General features: G+C 43.1%; 2 protein-coding genes across 2 annotated transcripts; one reads left to right on the forward strand and one right to left on the reverse strand.

The window, feature by feature from the left end:
- Positions 1 to 491: 491 nt before the first annotated feature.
- On the reverse strand, positions 492 to 1,605 carry LOC119393630 (26S proteasome complex subunit SEM1). The gene is made up of 3 exons (XM_037660738.2): positions 1,462 to 1,605; positions 767 to 863; positions 492 to 688 (listed from the first exon to the last, which is right to left on the reverse strand). The coding sequence occupies exons 1-3, from the start codon at positions 1,541 to 1,543 to the stop codon at positions 628 to 630; spliced, it is 240 nt and encodes a 79-aa protein (XP_037516666.1). The 5' UTR covers positions 1,544 to 1,605; the 3' UTR covers positions 492 to 627.
- A 218-nt stretch (positions 1,606 to 1,823) lies between these two features.
- LOC119393632 (methionyl-tRNA formyltransferase, mitochondrial) lies at positions 1,824 to 12,801 on the forward strand. The gene is made up of 9 exons (XM_037660740.2): positions 1,824 to 2,069; positions 3,299 to 3,356; positions 4,201 to 4,349; positions 6,357 to 6,479; positions 7,439 to 7,541; positions 7,850 to 7,925; positions 9,873 to 9,964; positions 11,256 to 11,423; positions 12,538 to 12,801. The coding sequence occupies exons 1-9, from the start codon at positions 1,942 to 1,944 to the stop codon at positions 12,688 to 12,690; spliced, it is 1,050 nt and encodes a 349-aa protein (XP_037516668.1). The 5' UTR covers positions 1,824 to 1,941; the 3' UTR covers positions 12,691 to 12,801.
- Positions 12,802 to 14,588: the final 1,787 nt, after the last annotated feature.

The raw sequence follows: 14,588 nt of genomic DNA on the forward strand, positions 1-14,588 counted from the left end.
GTTAATGATATCTACAGACATAGCGAAGCTGAAGAAGACCTATTATTAAATCAAAGCATTAGCACAGGGGGAAAAAATGGCATTCTCTTGTAGTCAGTATCCTACAATAAAACTTCGAGTCGGTTTAAGCACGGTTACATGCAGCGTGACTGTGTTTAGCATGCCTGTGTAACAACAGTACGAGATGGAGACATATGCACGCTGCAAATAACCAAAAAGGAAAATACATTAGTATCCCAGCTACCATGCTTTTAAGATGACACCGCTGCCTCCGCACTAAAATAAATCGAAAAATTACTGCGCATGGAGCGCCGTGAACATAAGGAGTCACATCAAGAGTCACAACCACCTACTGCCATTGTTACAGTGGCCTAGTCATTACAGAAGAAAGCATTACCACATTGACTAAAATATCAAATATTGGCATTACTCTGAAGAGCTAGAAATAAAGCTAGTAATGTATGGGTACTCTTCATCACAGCACAGCCATCTCAGGAAGAAGGTTTATTTTATCACAGCATACAGAAAGCGAGGAAAAAGAAAATGTCAAATCAAATCTTCAGGGTTGGATGGGAGGGGGGTAAATCTTCAGATGACACGTGCGCTTAAACTTCCAGAGGCCTGCACTCATGTCTTGATTGGCTCTCCTGTTCCGTCGACCTTGAAGCCCTGTTTCTCAAGTTCCGCTCTGCAATGTGTTAGAATCCGTTAACACACAAAATAAGCGTGCGGAGAACCTACACCGCATTTCGTCGCGCTAACGTACCTGAGTTGCTGACTGAAGTCGTCTTCAATGTTGTCGTCATCCCAGTTGTCTTCCCAGACGTTCACATCTTGGGAGTCTTCGGCTTTCGCCGTCCACTCTGCAAGCAAAGTATAATTTCGCCAGAATGAGACGACGATGAAAGCTATTACTGGCTTGCCTTCATTCATCTGACATTGTTTAGAAAACAAGATCAACGAGAATTTCAGCCTCGTCATCGCCAATGCTCGTCTTTAGCAAATAAGAACGCTCTTTCGTAGAATTTGTTGAGGCACAGCTTAAGACCTTATTAACAAATCTGCATAGGGAAGTTGTAATCATGATTGCAGATTCTAAAAATAAAGGCTGACGCTTCAGCGCTAACACAGATCGAGGATTTCCTAACGCAAGACAAGCAAGCGATTGTCTAGCTGAACGTCGGCTTAACGATGGTAGGTTAACTCTGCAGGCGATTCAACCACCCGTTCTTTCTCTACGTCACAGTTTCACAAATTACGTCTCTTACTTTCCAAACAATGGTCCAGTCCTCTACGACACCAAGTCTGTTAAAGGACGTTTTGACAAAACGTAGCACGGCGCACACGGACAGCGTGACAAAGCGAAATGGTACTGCCAGATATTGAGCGGTATATCAGTGTGATCCCGCGTGAGAACACGGAAACATTTTCTTGTGTTTCACATCCTAACGTAGGGCTCACCTTCAGTAGGAAACTCCTCAAACTCGTCATCTTCTTCGAGAAGTCCCAGATCAACCTTAGCTTTCGTGTTTTGGTCAGCCATTTTGCAAAGCAGCTGCCGATCGATTTAAATGAAGCGATGCATTCTGGGAGACGTCTTCGTTTAGTTAAGCCGAGGCTTCGCAGCCGTGTTCAACACACTTCTTCAATCGCTTGACAGCCTTGTAATTTACTTTGCTTCAGCAAAACTATCGCATTATAATTTTGCAAGTAATATAAGGTTTGAAATTAAAAATATTTTAGTCTGCATGTTAATGTTATTTTTATTTATCTGTTCAACGTGGTTCAACGAAACTGACCGAAACTTCCCTTCACCGGCTCTGTAGTTTCACTTTTGCCGGCGCGGACCATGTGCTTACTAATAATATTCGCGGCTTTGGTTTGAAGTAAACGTGTGACCTTCGGAATAGTTTCGTCCGTGCGTGTTCGCGCAACTTGTTGATGACATTCGCACGCTTGATTTCTATAAGAAGCTTCAGTAGCTGCACCGAGAGCCAGTTGTGGAGGGTGATCTTTTACGGATCGGACAGCTTCTCTCTGAAGTCTCTCCAACTCTTGAACGAAAACAGGTACGCTACTCAATCTGCCGGACCTTGTTAAACATTGTAACGCTACCGCAACCCGCCGCGATAACGTACGTAAGCCCTGAGTACTTGTACGGATGTTTTATCTTGGCGATGTCTTGGTATCACGCTGGACGTTTGATGAACTGGCTGTTTGATGGCCTTGGAACGCGTAAACTGAAAGCTCAGCTAACGTTGGTAGTACATTATTGAGTGAGAAGTAAAAAAAAATGGAACATGCGCTGAACAGCACTTGAACAAGATAGACCCCACTCACTCTTCCCGTACGCTTAATTGTTGTGCTTGTTGAACATTTGTTATACTTGTATTTACATTGCCAAAACGCACACGCCCTGTTATATTAGTTTTCGCCTTCTCGATAGATGGGTAAATTATGAAGAGTAGAAATTTACTATTGACGTGACATGTTCTTATACCCAGATGCCTACATAGCGTCCGTGCAGTTAGTGTGTGCGTGCCTGTAGTGTAACGGAAATTTGGTGAGGAGCTCTCCGAAGGTCTGAATACACACAGTGCACAAACACTATATGAAGCTTGCGACCGTAGCCAGTAAGTTCCTTTGAAAATATGACGTAAGTACAGCAAGCATTACGTGCACTTTTCTACTGTCCCACCAAACTTCTCGAGTGAACACATTAACTCAACATTTACACATCCCAGCCTCTTCATTTCAAGCAAGGTTAATATCTACTGTCATTGTGGCCTAGGTGAACTTGAACCGCATTTATCCCGCTTCGCGTCGATAAGTTCTGCTTCGCCAAAGAATCCGAATAAATTTTCACTTCTTATTGTATGTTTTAATGCAGGCTGAAAAGGACTGAGATACCTCAAATTCCTGAATTCCACTGGAAAGAGCTGTTCTTGACGTGTGGCGCTAGCACGGACATGCTGATCTCCCAAAGGCTTCTAAAGAAATATTTTGCTTTTGTGGAACTGCATGATCTATATTTCGCAAATGCTTACAATGCACTATTAGGGACAAGTGAAACACAAATTAATAGCGCAAAGATAATCATTAAAAGTTCCAGTGGAACATTTCATAAGGTTATTGTTTTGTCCTATAAGGAATACATGTGCAGGTTTATTCAAACTGGCAATTTCACTCATCTGATCTGAATTTGTCCATCATATGACCGTGTGCTTCGCGTCGATAAGTTCTGCTTCGCCAAAGAATCCGAATAAATTTTCACTTCTTATTGTATGTTTTAATGCAGGCTGAAAAGGACTGAGATACCTCAAGTTGTTGATTCAATCAATGTTGTGTGCCCAAAGGTAAACCTCACTGCATAAATAGCTTGCTTTCAAGAAGTTGTGACCTTTTTGTTTAGGCATTGCAGTGCCCGTGTCACTGAACCACTTCACTGGATGCTAATGAATCCTTTAGGCTCATTACCCTTTGCATGTTTATGAATATATAATCAAATCTGAAAGGCCCTCAGTGCACCTTCTTTCATTTTTATTTATCGGCGACCTTTCATCCATGTGCTGCCCGTAGCTTACCCAAATCTTATGTCACGGCCTGCCGTGTAATGTATTTGGTTTATTAATTTAGCAAAAATCTAATAATGGTCATTATTTCATTGGAGAACTGAGCATTCGAAATTCTTTTCTACATCGTTGGAATTTCTAAATATGCCTGATGACAGTTAATATTGGAGCTGATACTGATAGTGAGAAGAAACTTAAACAATGTGTTGTTTAGATCAAGGCGAAACTAACATCAGAGGTTCAGTGCTTTTCCTTTATATCTGCGCACTTATAAGAAAGTATGCATGCTATGGCTACACAGGCAGCTTCCAAGTGTCCCTTGCTGCCTTCTCTGGAAATATAGTCTCACGTCATTGCATCCAGCAAAGTTGTATCCTACACGAGAGATGTCTTCACTGTATCAAAGGTTCATTATAAGCGCTTGTTCATTACATGCATAATTCGGGGAGCATCCTTTAAAGTTTACTTCATTATCTGATAATTCATTGTATCAAGGTTCAGTTGCAACATTTGAGCCAAGTACCACTTTGTCTATCACGCCAGTGTTGGGAGATGTGTCAATCTGCTATTTTGTATGAATTACATCGTCTCACATTCTTTTATTAACTTTACACTTCATTACCTTTAGCTCAAGGGCCTAGTCGCAGATTATGCGCTCAAGGAGGACCTCCCGGTCTGTGAGTGGCCTTATGCTGTGCCTGTTGACACGTTTGATGTTGGAGTCGTGGTGTCATTTGGCCACTTGATTCCTGCTAGTAGCATCCATGCATGTAAATAGTAAGTGCCACGTCATTATACATTGAAAACACCAAGCCCATCTTGTCAAATGTTAGCTTCTATTCAAATGCAAGGGATAAAAGCAGTTACTGAAGATGTCAGCAGGGAAAAAAAGCAGTGTAAATCAGAAACATTATGATGAATGATTCTGCAGTAAAAAAGCCAAGATTATTGTGCAGAATCACCATTTTCTGAATGAGCATGCGTAGCAGTAAACGTTCCTCATCAAGTTTCCAGTTGTCAAGAAACAATGTAGATTTCTTTTTCTTTTTTTTTTGTATCCTATATACAAATTTGTTCTCTCTCTTTAGGCAAAGCAAATTATTATTTGGTCAGTCTCGCCAAGCTTGCATTCACTGCATTTGGCAATCACCGGAAATCTATCACGTTCCTCTCTGTTAATAAAAAAAAAACACTCGCGCACATCTCCAAGTGTGCTGTGTACTACTTTGTTTCGTCACTGTCATTGCTATAATGCCTTGGATAAGTGAAAGCAGTTGCTTGCCTCAATGAAGTGAACATTCAGTTGCAAACAGCATTACATGCATGTAACAAATAATCCAAACAATTATACTTTCCTTATTTTGTGTAATAGACTGTACGCAACCTCTTTTTTATCTTTGTTTCTATATAAGAAAAGTTATATGATTCAATAAAGCACTTCTTTGGGCTAGTTGGTACAAGTTTATCATAGGTTGCGGAATATTGCGCTGCATGGGCGTAACAGGGCAGACACTAACAGATGCACAGAAAAACATAACCAGGACAGGCGGGCGCAAACTATCAACTGTAAATCTTTCATGAGGCGCCACCTGGAGCTGCCTCACGTAAGAAGCAAAGAGAACGAGGGAAGAGTGAAAGTGTGAACATAAAAATGTGACAAATCAAACTAGAGTAGTGAAACTGATATCAAACATGGTGCGCGTAGCAATGTTGCACAGTGCTCCTCAGCTCTCTCGTTTTTGCAAGGGCTGAAATGTGTCACTTAAGAATTCAATTTCTACTTTGCTTAGTGACAAAGTTTGAGTGCTTACGCAAGCGCCGAATTCTCCCGATGCCATGCTGTAGGCCTCAACTATTTCTCTCTTTTGCTGTTTTTTCGTGCAAAACAAGACCTTGGTCTGTTCAAACAAGGCCCTGCATCCGGACTTTGCACTGCGAGGCCGAGTTCCATGGCCCACTGCTCTGTCTGCATGCATAGCGGTGCTCTCGCAGTCTGGTGTTCAGGCATCTGCCTGTTTGTCCGATGTGCCAATGTCCAGTGTTGTTGCAGGTCAGCGGAATGTGGTAAACCACACCATTTGGTTTGGTGTCCAACTTCGCATTTAGCTTTTTGCAACGTGTTAGCCTCGTCCTGGTTCACTGTCTTGCAAAGGCCTTTGAGAATTATTGGAGCCGAGAACACTACGCCCACATGTTGTGTATATAAGGAATGACTGCCGGCCGTTTTTTCTGTTTGAACAGACCAAGGTCTTGTTTCTCACGAAAAAACAGCAAAAGAGGGAAATAGTTGAGGCCTACAGCATGGCATCGGGAGAGTTTGGCGCTTGCGTAAGCACTCCAACTTTGTCGCTAAGCAAAGTAGAAATTCAATTCTTAAGTGACACATTCCAGCCCTTGCAAAAACGAGTGAGCTGAGGAGCACTGCGCAACATCGCTACGCGCACCATGTTTGATATCGGTTTCACTATTCTAGTTTGATTTGTCACATTTTTACGTACACGCTTTCACCCCTTCCATCGTTCCCTTTCCTTCTTTCGTGAGGCAGCCCCAGGTGGCACCTCACAAAAGATTTACAATTGATAGTTTGCACCCATCTGTTCTGGTTGTGTTTTTCTGTGCCTCCGTTAGTGCCCCCCCGTTGCACCCATGCAGCGCAGTTCCGCAACCTATGTTAAAGTTATATGAACAAAGCTTTATTACATTACGTAAAATACCATATAAAAACATATCTTTCAAAAGTAGCAGAGTTTGCTTAGTGTTAACTTTCTGTGTTGTTAATTGCAGTGGGATGATCAATGTCCATCCAAGTATTCTACCAAGATGGCGGGGAGCCGCACCTCTGGTCCACACACTGCTCGCTGGGGACACCGAGTCGGGCATCTCAGTGATCACAGTAGCACCAAAGAGGTACGAAAAACACTTATCGCACAGGCATCACTTATTAATGTGAGGCTCAAGGCTTTTGTCTTGCAATTTTTAACCCTCTAACCACCATTCCTGATCTGTGAATTTCCTGCCAGTTCGAATCGATATCACTGTAACACAGTTTCTATTGCTGTAGTCACTATCAACAGGTCGTGCACATTTGTTCATGTCCTATTGCCGCGTTTGGACACTAGTGCATATTATTTTGTAGTTAACGTTTTTTTTTTCTTTTTTTTTGCTCTTGTGCATAGTGAGAATATTGAATGCTTTCATATGTTGTGTGAGGTATACTGTCTTTCTCACAACACAGTTCGGTATTCAATGTCTTCCTTGAAGACAAGGAATAGAACTTATAATAAACCATTTTTATTTCAACGAGTATGTTGTTATCCCACGTTTCTAAAAGAAAATACGGGAAATTTTTCGCAGTTTTTCAGAAAGTATTTTGTGAATAAAATCGTTAATGTTGGAAAATTAATGCAACAGAACATAAAAAGGCAGCAAGTGTGAAGTGCCCATGGAGTTGCTGCACTGACACCAGCCACAGTTTTAGATGGACCCAATGTTTCGAGGCCTGTTCAGTTCTCTCCTCAGGGGTTGACTGCTTCGGTTGTGCAAGTGGCGTTAATTTTTATCCTCTCACCTCGGTGCCTACTTCTCATTAGATCACGAAAGACTTCTTTCTGTGCAAAGCTCGAAGCTCTCCCCCACTCCTTGTCTTTCAGTCACTTTTCCCTTCCCCATTCCAAGGCAGCCAACTGTGCTTAGCCTGGTTAGCCTCACTGCCTTTCCTGTTATGATCTCTCTCTCTTTGATTTGTAAAGCACCACAGAGTGGTGGCTGATTGACAACGTGCTGTTCCTAATCTTGATGTTGCAGGCTTACTGACACTTGTGCAGATGTCCCGTAACTTTGGTGTCCATTCTTTCTTTTTTAACCAGATTCGACACGGGCAAGATAGTGGCTCAAAAGACGGTCGCCGTGCCTCAAGGAATCCACCTCGTGGAGTATACCAGCATGATGGCCAAACTTGGTGCCAACCTGGTAGGCTTGCAGACTTGCACGACTCATAATATTTTGTTGAGCCGCCATAGGAAAGTTATGAAACGAACATGTGAAATTGCACTGAACTTCAGCTGCTAGTGCATATCCATGAGTGTCTTTGTACGTTAAACGTGCCACTGCATTTCATTCTGTCTTCTATTATTATCCGCTTCACCAATTGTTCTGAAACCGGTACCTTTTCAGAACAACCAAAACTTTTGTGGAAAGGGAGAATTTGTTACAGCCTTCTTGTGCATTGTTAGTGCACTGAAGAAAAATAATAATTTTCTGTTTTCTTTCTTATCAAGCTGTTGCAGTGCCTCCAAGACCTTCCAGTGCTACTGTCCAAAGCTTGTGATCAAGGCTCAGACGGTGTGACTAAAGGTACTCTTCATTATTCAAAACTTCTTTTTTTTTCTTCTTTTTTTTAACGTCTGACTATGCTATTTTGCCTGAGCACAAGTCAGTATCTCTCATGAAGTGCAAGTGTTTTCTTGAAGCATTGTCACATCACTGGTAGTTTGATATGATGTGCACAATCTTGCTGAAATAGGAAGGTATGTTTGTTTGCTCATGTGTGCTCATGCACAAGTGAAAGCAGTTAGCTTTCATAAAGGAAACCCAGTAAAATGACACAACTTGCACAAAAGTAGCCCAGAACAAGTGAACTAGATAGAGCGAGGGGATACAAGTGTTTGATGGTGACAAACCTTTTTAAACTGTTGTTTGTTTCAATGAAACAACAATTTCTTGTACATGTTTCAGATCTATACTACTACTCATTGTGAGGGCCATTGTTGCGGGATGGCAGACAGCCAAGAAAGCCGGAGTGAATGTAAAAATCATGCCCTGTTTGTCTCCCATGTGACTACCTTTTGCATCCTACTGTAAAAGTAAAACTGGAAATGGCTATGGGAAAGCTATTGTGTATTATCTTACTTAAGACTCTGTGATGCTCGCACGTATGTTTGTCATAAGGTAGAGGTCCCAAATCTTCGAAAATATAATATCCTGCAAGTAATCCTTTAAAGGGCCAGTAAACAACCCCACAGTCAAAAATGTGTGATGAAGCGATAACTGCGCACTTGTACAATGTGAACATGCTGCTGCAAAAATTTTGCGAGTAAGTGCTGTAATAAGAAAGTTACAGAGTATAGAACAACCTGCTCCGGCTGGTTTCGGCTTCTTGCTTGGCCTTTCCATCTATCTCGGCAGCCACGAGGGGTAGGTGTAGCACGCTGGCGTGACTGCACCCACTTCAGCAACGCGACACAACATCAGCGATCCCGTCATCGGCACACAGCGAACGACTGAGCAAGGCTTTCTCCACGTGCGCTAGTTTCACCCTAGCGATACGGTGAAGAGGCGCAGTAAATGCGTGGCCAAAACCGTGTCACTGCAGGGCCAAGGCGCCGTTTCGTAGTAGAGAGGACCAATCAATGAAGTAGGTGCAATGTAATGTTGCCCATGGGCAAGATTACGTCCCTTCGCATACGCGGAGAATCGGACAGGCACTACAGAGCGATGCGGGAATCGTTTTTCAAAATAAAGCGTCTGCGCTTGGCGCAGCACTGTGCTATTCATAACATGTGATCACTGCGGCTGTCTGCTCGAATTGGCGAGCTTGTTTAAGAGATGTAGAAAAAAGTCGGAGCCTGTTTACTGGCCTTTTAAAGGCCAACTGGCACAATATTTTTAGCCACATAAAAAGCCTAGATTCAGAAAATGTAGACAGAGTCACTGGTCTTGGAGACTCTGGTCTCAAAGCAATGCTTTACTTTGCTGAGTGTTGTGGTGTACTGGGGATATCGTTTCATTCTTCATCATACCCATCTGGAGTGCCGTGTTAGGCTTGCCACCAGGCAAAGCCATCTAGTACTCATAATAGAACCTCTCTCTCTCTCTCCAAAATTTTACATTTGAAAAATGTGTGGAGCTATCATAAAAGGCTTGCAAGAGTGGACATTTTGGTACCGGAACTGGAAGAAATGCTTCCCATGCATTCAGGGAATTGATTTCATGCGAAGCACTCAGCAAGGAGTTGTTTATGCCGCATTTTCTGGCATTGAGCCTAAAGAAAATGAAGATGGCTTTTGGCTTCAAGTCATCTTAGGCGAATGCATGAGGGACTGTGTGATTTTTAATCTTGCTGATCACATGAATTTTTACATGGGCAGAATAACACTCAGAATTTACTTGGAAAGTGCTTTTCTGATCCTTGGTGAGACTTTGAAGACCAATCCTAGTCCTTCTGAGTGCTCTTTCTCACCCACTGAGAAGCACATGCAGCATGTGTTCTAGCGCCCTTTGTCACGTCACAATTTCTTTCAGCCTCGAAAATATCGCCCTCAATGGGTGCCGTGCACTGGGGCCGGCACACAGCAGATTACATTGACAGATTGTACAGGGCTGTTGGAAACTTTGTAAGTATATGTCTTCCTATCTCCCTGTATTGTTTTCAGTTGTGCGGTACTCACAAATTCAAACATGACAATTTGGGTCTAAGTAGTGTACGTACCTTCATTTCCACCCTCTTCTCTTCGTGTCCTGTTGGCGTAATATTGGCTTCTACACTTACATCAGAGTCAGCATCACCTTTGGCGACCAGATTTGTAGTGAAATGACGTGGTTATCTCAAGCACTTATGCTTGCTAGTTGTTGAAGTATTAATGTTGCGTTTCAATCGATGAGCAGTGTACATATCCACTGGTATAGAAACATATAATTTATTGGTTATAAAGGCACACCTGTACATGCGAGTTGAGTAAATGGCCACTATATGGAATTTATTATCCAGAAACACATTTTATTGCATAGAAATTATACGGACACTAAGTGGGTTTTTGCTGCTGCCGCCATGTTCTCTGCGTGTGTGTGTGTGTGTGTGTGTGTATATATATATATATATATATATATATATATATATATATATATATATACACACACATACATACACACACATATATAACCCTCAAAGCAAAATAGTCCTGAAGAAAATTTTTCCAGAGCGCACAACCGGGGATTCGAACCGTCGACCCTTTGCTCCGCGGTGCGTGACACCACTTGGCCACAAGTGCATACAACCTCTGGCATACTAACAGCGAGCTATTTATATACACCATTTACCATTGGTGGTACACAGATCTCTGAGGTGCTTCAGCAAGGCAGAGGCTTGTTTACTATCACCTGCAAGATGGCGCTAAGGGCCAAAGAGCGCACTTTAAAGGGCATCACCCTGCTCGTGGGGCTGCACGCCTGTGGTCGCCTGTGCTCGCACGCTTATCTCTAAAAGGAGGTGCAACAGATGACTGTGTTATGTGTCATGCTCTCATTGGAGATCTTGCATTGAAGTCATAGTCCGCACAAATATCACTTCGCCTGCTGCAGCCGCTGTGTTTGCTAAAAGAGTGCCTTTCTTCGTATGACATACCAATCTGTTGCTATTTCATTCATTGCTTTGCCCTTTCTGCAGAACTGTCACTTGTTATTTCAAAGGAAAGCAGACCAGCTCTTGCAATTTAGCTGTTCTCTTTTGACACGGCCATTCGCTGATGTTTGTTAGACGCAGGCTTTAAAGAGTGACCGTTATGCTTTCAGTGCGTGTTTGTATCTTTGCGATAAGCATTATCGGCAGTTTCTACCATGCTGCATTACGCAAAAAGTGGCAGTTGAACAAGCCCTATTCTAATCGTTCTCTCTCAATTACACTGGCAGACGACATTGACCACCTCCTGGCATGGCTGCAGAGTGAAACTGTTCGACATGGTGCCTCCAGAACAGCTTGCCACTGCCAAACTGGAGCAGCTGGTGAAAACCGAAAATGTGAAGCCTGGTCACTGCTATTATCACGCCAAACGCAAAATACTGTGCATCAAGTGCAAGGTAAGAAGTTCAGTTGACGCCGATTTTCTTTCGAGATGATAACTTGCTTCGGCATAGCACGATATTCAGTAAGGCCAGAAACTGGTCAAAAACAGGCCGTTTGTCTCTATTGTTTTGTCTTTTCTTCTTGATAGTGCCTGAATTCCTAGCACGTCAGTTCTGCAGAAGCTTGCAAGGCAGAAGCTCCATGAAAGGCTTAAATTGTTATTCACATTAACATTAAAGGACTCCTGACAGCAAAATTTTTGTTGGTGACTTTTTTACTGTAATTTGTAGCTTTGGGTCTGGTAATCCCTAAGTCAAATCGTAAATGCTCTAGCGTATCGTACTATAACTAATTCTAGCGTAGTTAATTGTGACCATTTTAGCGTCACTTCAAAACGCCCGCCTAAAAACCACAAGAAACTAGCGACCCATGCGGGGGAGCGTCAAAGACTACGTGCACTCAAGCTGTGGTGACGTTGAAAGCGCGGTTTTCAAATCGGGTCCCCGCGCGCGCGGTAGAGATTGAAAGCATGTGGGTGCCTAGGTATGGGTTAAACCTGTTAAGCGCGTGACCCCTCACGAAAACTACCTCGAGAGGAGCCCGACAACAGTGAGCACTCATGCTTACTTTAAAACCAAATTAAGATATCTTAAAGGCAATGTTCGTCGCTAATAATCGGTCAGATGTGCCCCCATGTACAGGAAAGTCAAACAACACAAAGATCTCGAGGTTTCAATTTTGGTGTCAGGGGTCCTTTAAACTTAAGCTACATGGGAACCTACGTGTTTTCTTTTTTTTTTTTGAAAGAAAGTGTTGCACTTTACAGAGGAATCTTCTCCTGGTCTAGGGATTAAACCAACGATTTTTCTAACCAACATCCCTCTGTCGCAGTCACCCTATGACCAGAGCTGACTAGATTAGCAAATTGCAGAGCAAGGCTGATTTAATCGACAACTGAAAAGCTTCTTTCTGAGGAACCGATATGGTTTTCCTTCATCTATTTGTGCTATAGTACTGTGGATGAAATCTCCTTTCATGTCCTATTCTCCCCAACATATTTTACAATGTGAAGAAGCAGCTAGCTCACACAGAAGTGCCGCAGCTAATACCTATTTCTTGCATTTTCAGGAAGGATGGGTAGCGTTCTCAGCCATTACTGTAAAAGGACACAAGAAAATGACGGCTACGGATTTCAGCTGTGGTTTTCTCAGCAAAGTGCCTGAACGTGAACGGTACTTCTCAGATGAGAACGTCGTGCGTGAGGCAGCAGTGAATACGTGACCAGTTGTTGTTGCAAGTTCAGCCTGTAATTGTTTAGTGACCTTTAGCTACTGTGCGTGCCTTATGATTATATCGGGCATTGTGGCCATCAATAAAGCGCATGGTTTTTTACATGTTGGTTATCTTGAAATTCCTTTCTATGCGGGAGCTAAGAACTTCTGGGGAACAAGGCCCCTGCAGCGTTGCTTGCAGCACTTGACATCTGTTTGCTCACTTGTGTAAGCAGAGTCTCACTACTGTAAAATTTAGTTTGTTCATTGTATGCAATATAGTCTAGGAGGTTATGTACTTTCATAACCTCCTTGGATATTGTGACATCACTGTGTTGTTGACTCCACATTGTCGAGGGAGAGTTAAGCGTTGTTCAAGTCTCTTCTGGGGCACAATCTTGTACATGTTCTATGACTGACAAAATGATTGACAGCACTGCCTCTTCCGGTTGCTGTTCTTATGTCTGACTGTCAGACGTATATACGCGAGCCTCAACCAATCCTGCACGGCATGATAAGAAGTTCTATTACATAACCTGTACAAGATTGCGCCCCTGTATTTATTTCTACTGATCAGTTTCTTTATCCAGAATCTGAAAGTGTTATGACATCGGGGGGAAATTTGTTCAGTCCATTCCTGTGATCACTGTGACTGCTGCACGTAAGTGCATCCAGAATGAGTGCATGCAACATTTCTTCTTTATGAGCAACATCAGCAACATCATTGCTAAACAAAACTGGCTTTTATATAACGGTGTCAACCTTCACATCTATACTTGCTAAGCCCACGGGATCCTTTTACATGCAAGAATCAATTAGTGGAACTTGAAGTACTAACTATTGATTAATATTGTCAGACTAGCGCCTGCTTTTCTGAAATCCTCCGAAATTCTGTTTGGTGTAGGGGTGTGCGAATATTCGAACTTTCAAATATTTTTCAAATACTAGTGTTTGCACCGATTCGATTCGCATCGGAATTTACTATTCGAAGTATTCGAACTTTATAACGACGATAAATCGGCGTGCAGCGTGCTTGGTGTTGCCTTTTGGGGCGCCGATGTGCGAAACTGCTGGCCGCTTCCACGGTTGCTACGAGCAGTGGTGCCGGACATACTGATTTTTCCGTAGATCTACTGTTTTTCTGGGCTGCCTACTGATTCCCGGATAAAAAGAAAAATCTACTGATTTTTACGAAGTTCCTAGATTTCTCACTTTTCTTTCAGTAGCGACACCAGCATCCTCTCCCGACCTCGTGCTCCCAACGTGCAGAAATAGCGTCTTTTCATCTCTTTCAGCCTCAACTACCCCTCCTCCCCCCTCCCCCCTTTCGGGTTTCCAATTACTCGTCTCCCGGTGATTATAAAAAAAAAGTGAGGGACGCGTCCCCCGATGTTTCATCAAAATCGCAGTGTGTCTGCAAGCCTGCGGTGCGATCAGCTACGCCTCTAGCATGATGGCCTCTAGAGCAGGCACTGGAGAAGCGTCAAGAAGACTACATGGTTACCGGGAACGATTGGCATATCAATATGCCAGTCGTTCCCGGTCGCGAGTATATATGGGCACACTGCGCTTGCATGCGCGGCGGCGTTCAGCGCCAACGCGGCCGTTTCCGCGTCCCTGGGGTGATAGCGTTCTCTCCCAGACCACACGCGTGGCTGCTTGTGCAAGCACGGTGTCGTCTGCGTGCGTTCCTCTGCAACTGCTGGCTGGTTTTCAGACCGTCGAAGGTTTGGATAAATTTTTCAGGGCAGTAAACATTGATAAATGCAAACTTCTGTGCGAGGCAGGTCTTGTACAATCGCGCTCAATATGAATTGCAACACGGGAGCGCGTGTCCTCACGAGTTTAATGATTGCGCACGGCTTCAACTTGCTTCATTTCTGTAACTTAATAATTTTTTCTTGTTTG

Source organism: Rhipicephalus sanguineus, chromosome 5, assembly GCF_013339695.2.
Source record: "Rhipicephalus sanguineus isolate Rsan-2018 chromosome 5, BIME_Rsan_1.4, whole genome shotgun sequence".
In the NCBI taxonomy this organism is placed as follows: Eukaryota; Metazoa; Arthropoda; class Arachnida; order Ixodida; family Ixodidae; genus Rhipicephalus; species Rhipicephalus sanguineus.

Bases quoted from the DNA above. Each gene is read 5' to 3' on its own strand.
- LOC119393630 (XM_037660738.2), bottom strand. From the start codon at position 1,543: ATGGCTGACCAAAACACGAAAGCTAAGGTTGATCTGGGACTTCTCGAA. The intron at 864-1,461 runs GTGAGCCCTACG...CTTTGCTTGCAG, and splicing joins TGAGGAGTTTCCTACTGAAG to AGTGGACGGCGAAAGCCGAA. The intron at 689-766 runs GTACGTTAGCGC...AACACATTGCAG, and splicing joins GACTTCAGTCAGCAACTCAG to AGCGGAACTTGAGAAACAGG.
- LOC119393632 (XM_037660740.2), top strand. From the start codon at position 1,942: ATGACATTCGCACGCTTGATTTCTATAAGAAGCTTCAGTAGCTGCACC. The intron at 7,926-9,872 runs GTACTCTTCATT...AATTTCTTTCAG, and splicing joins CTCAGACGGTGTGACTAAAG to CCTCGAAAATATCGCCCTCA. The intron at 11,424-12,537 runs GTAAGAAGTTCA...TTGCATTTTCAG, and splicing joins TACTGTGCATCAAGTGCAAG to GAAGGATGGGTAGCGTTCTC.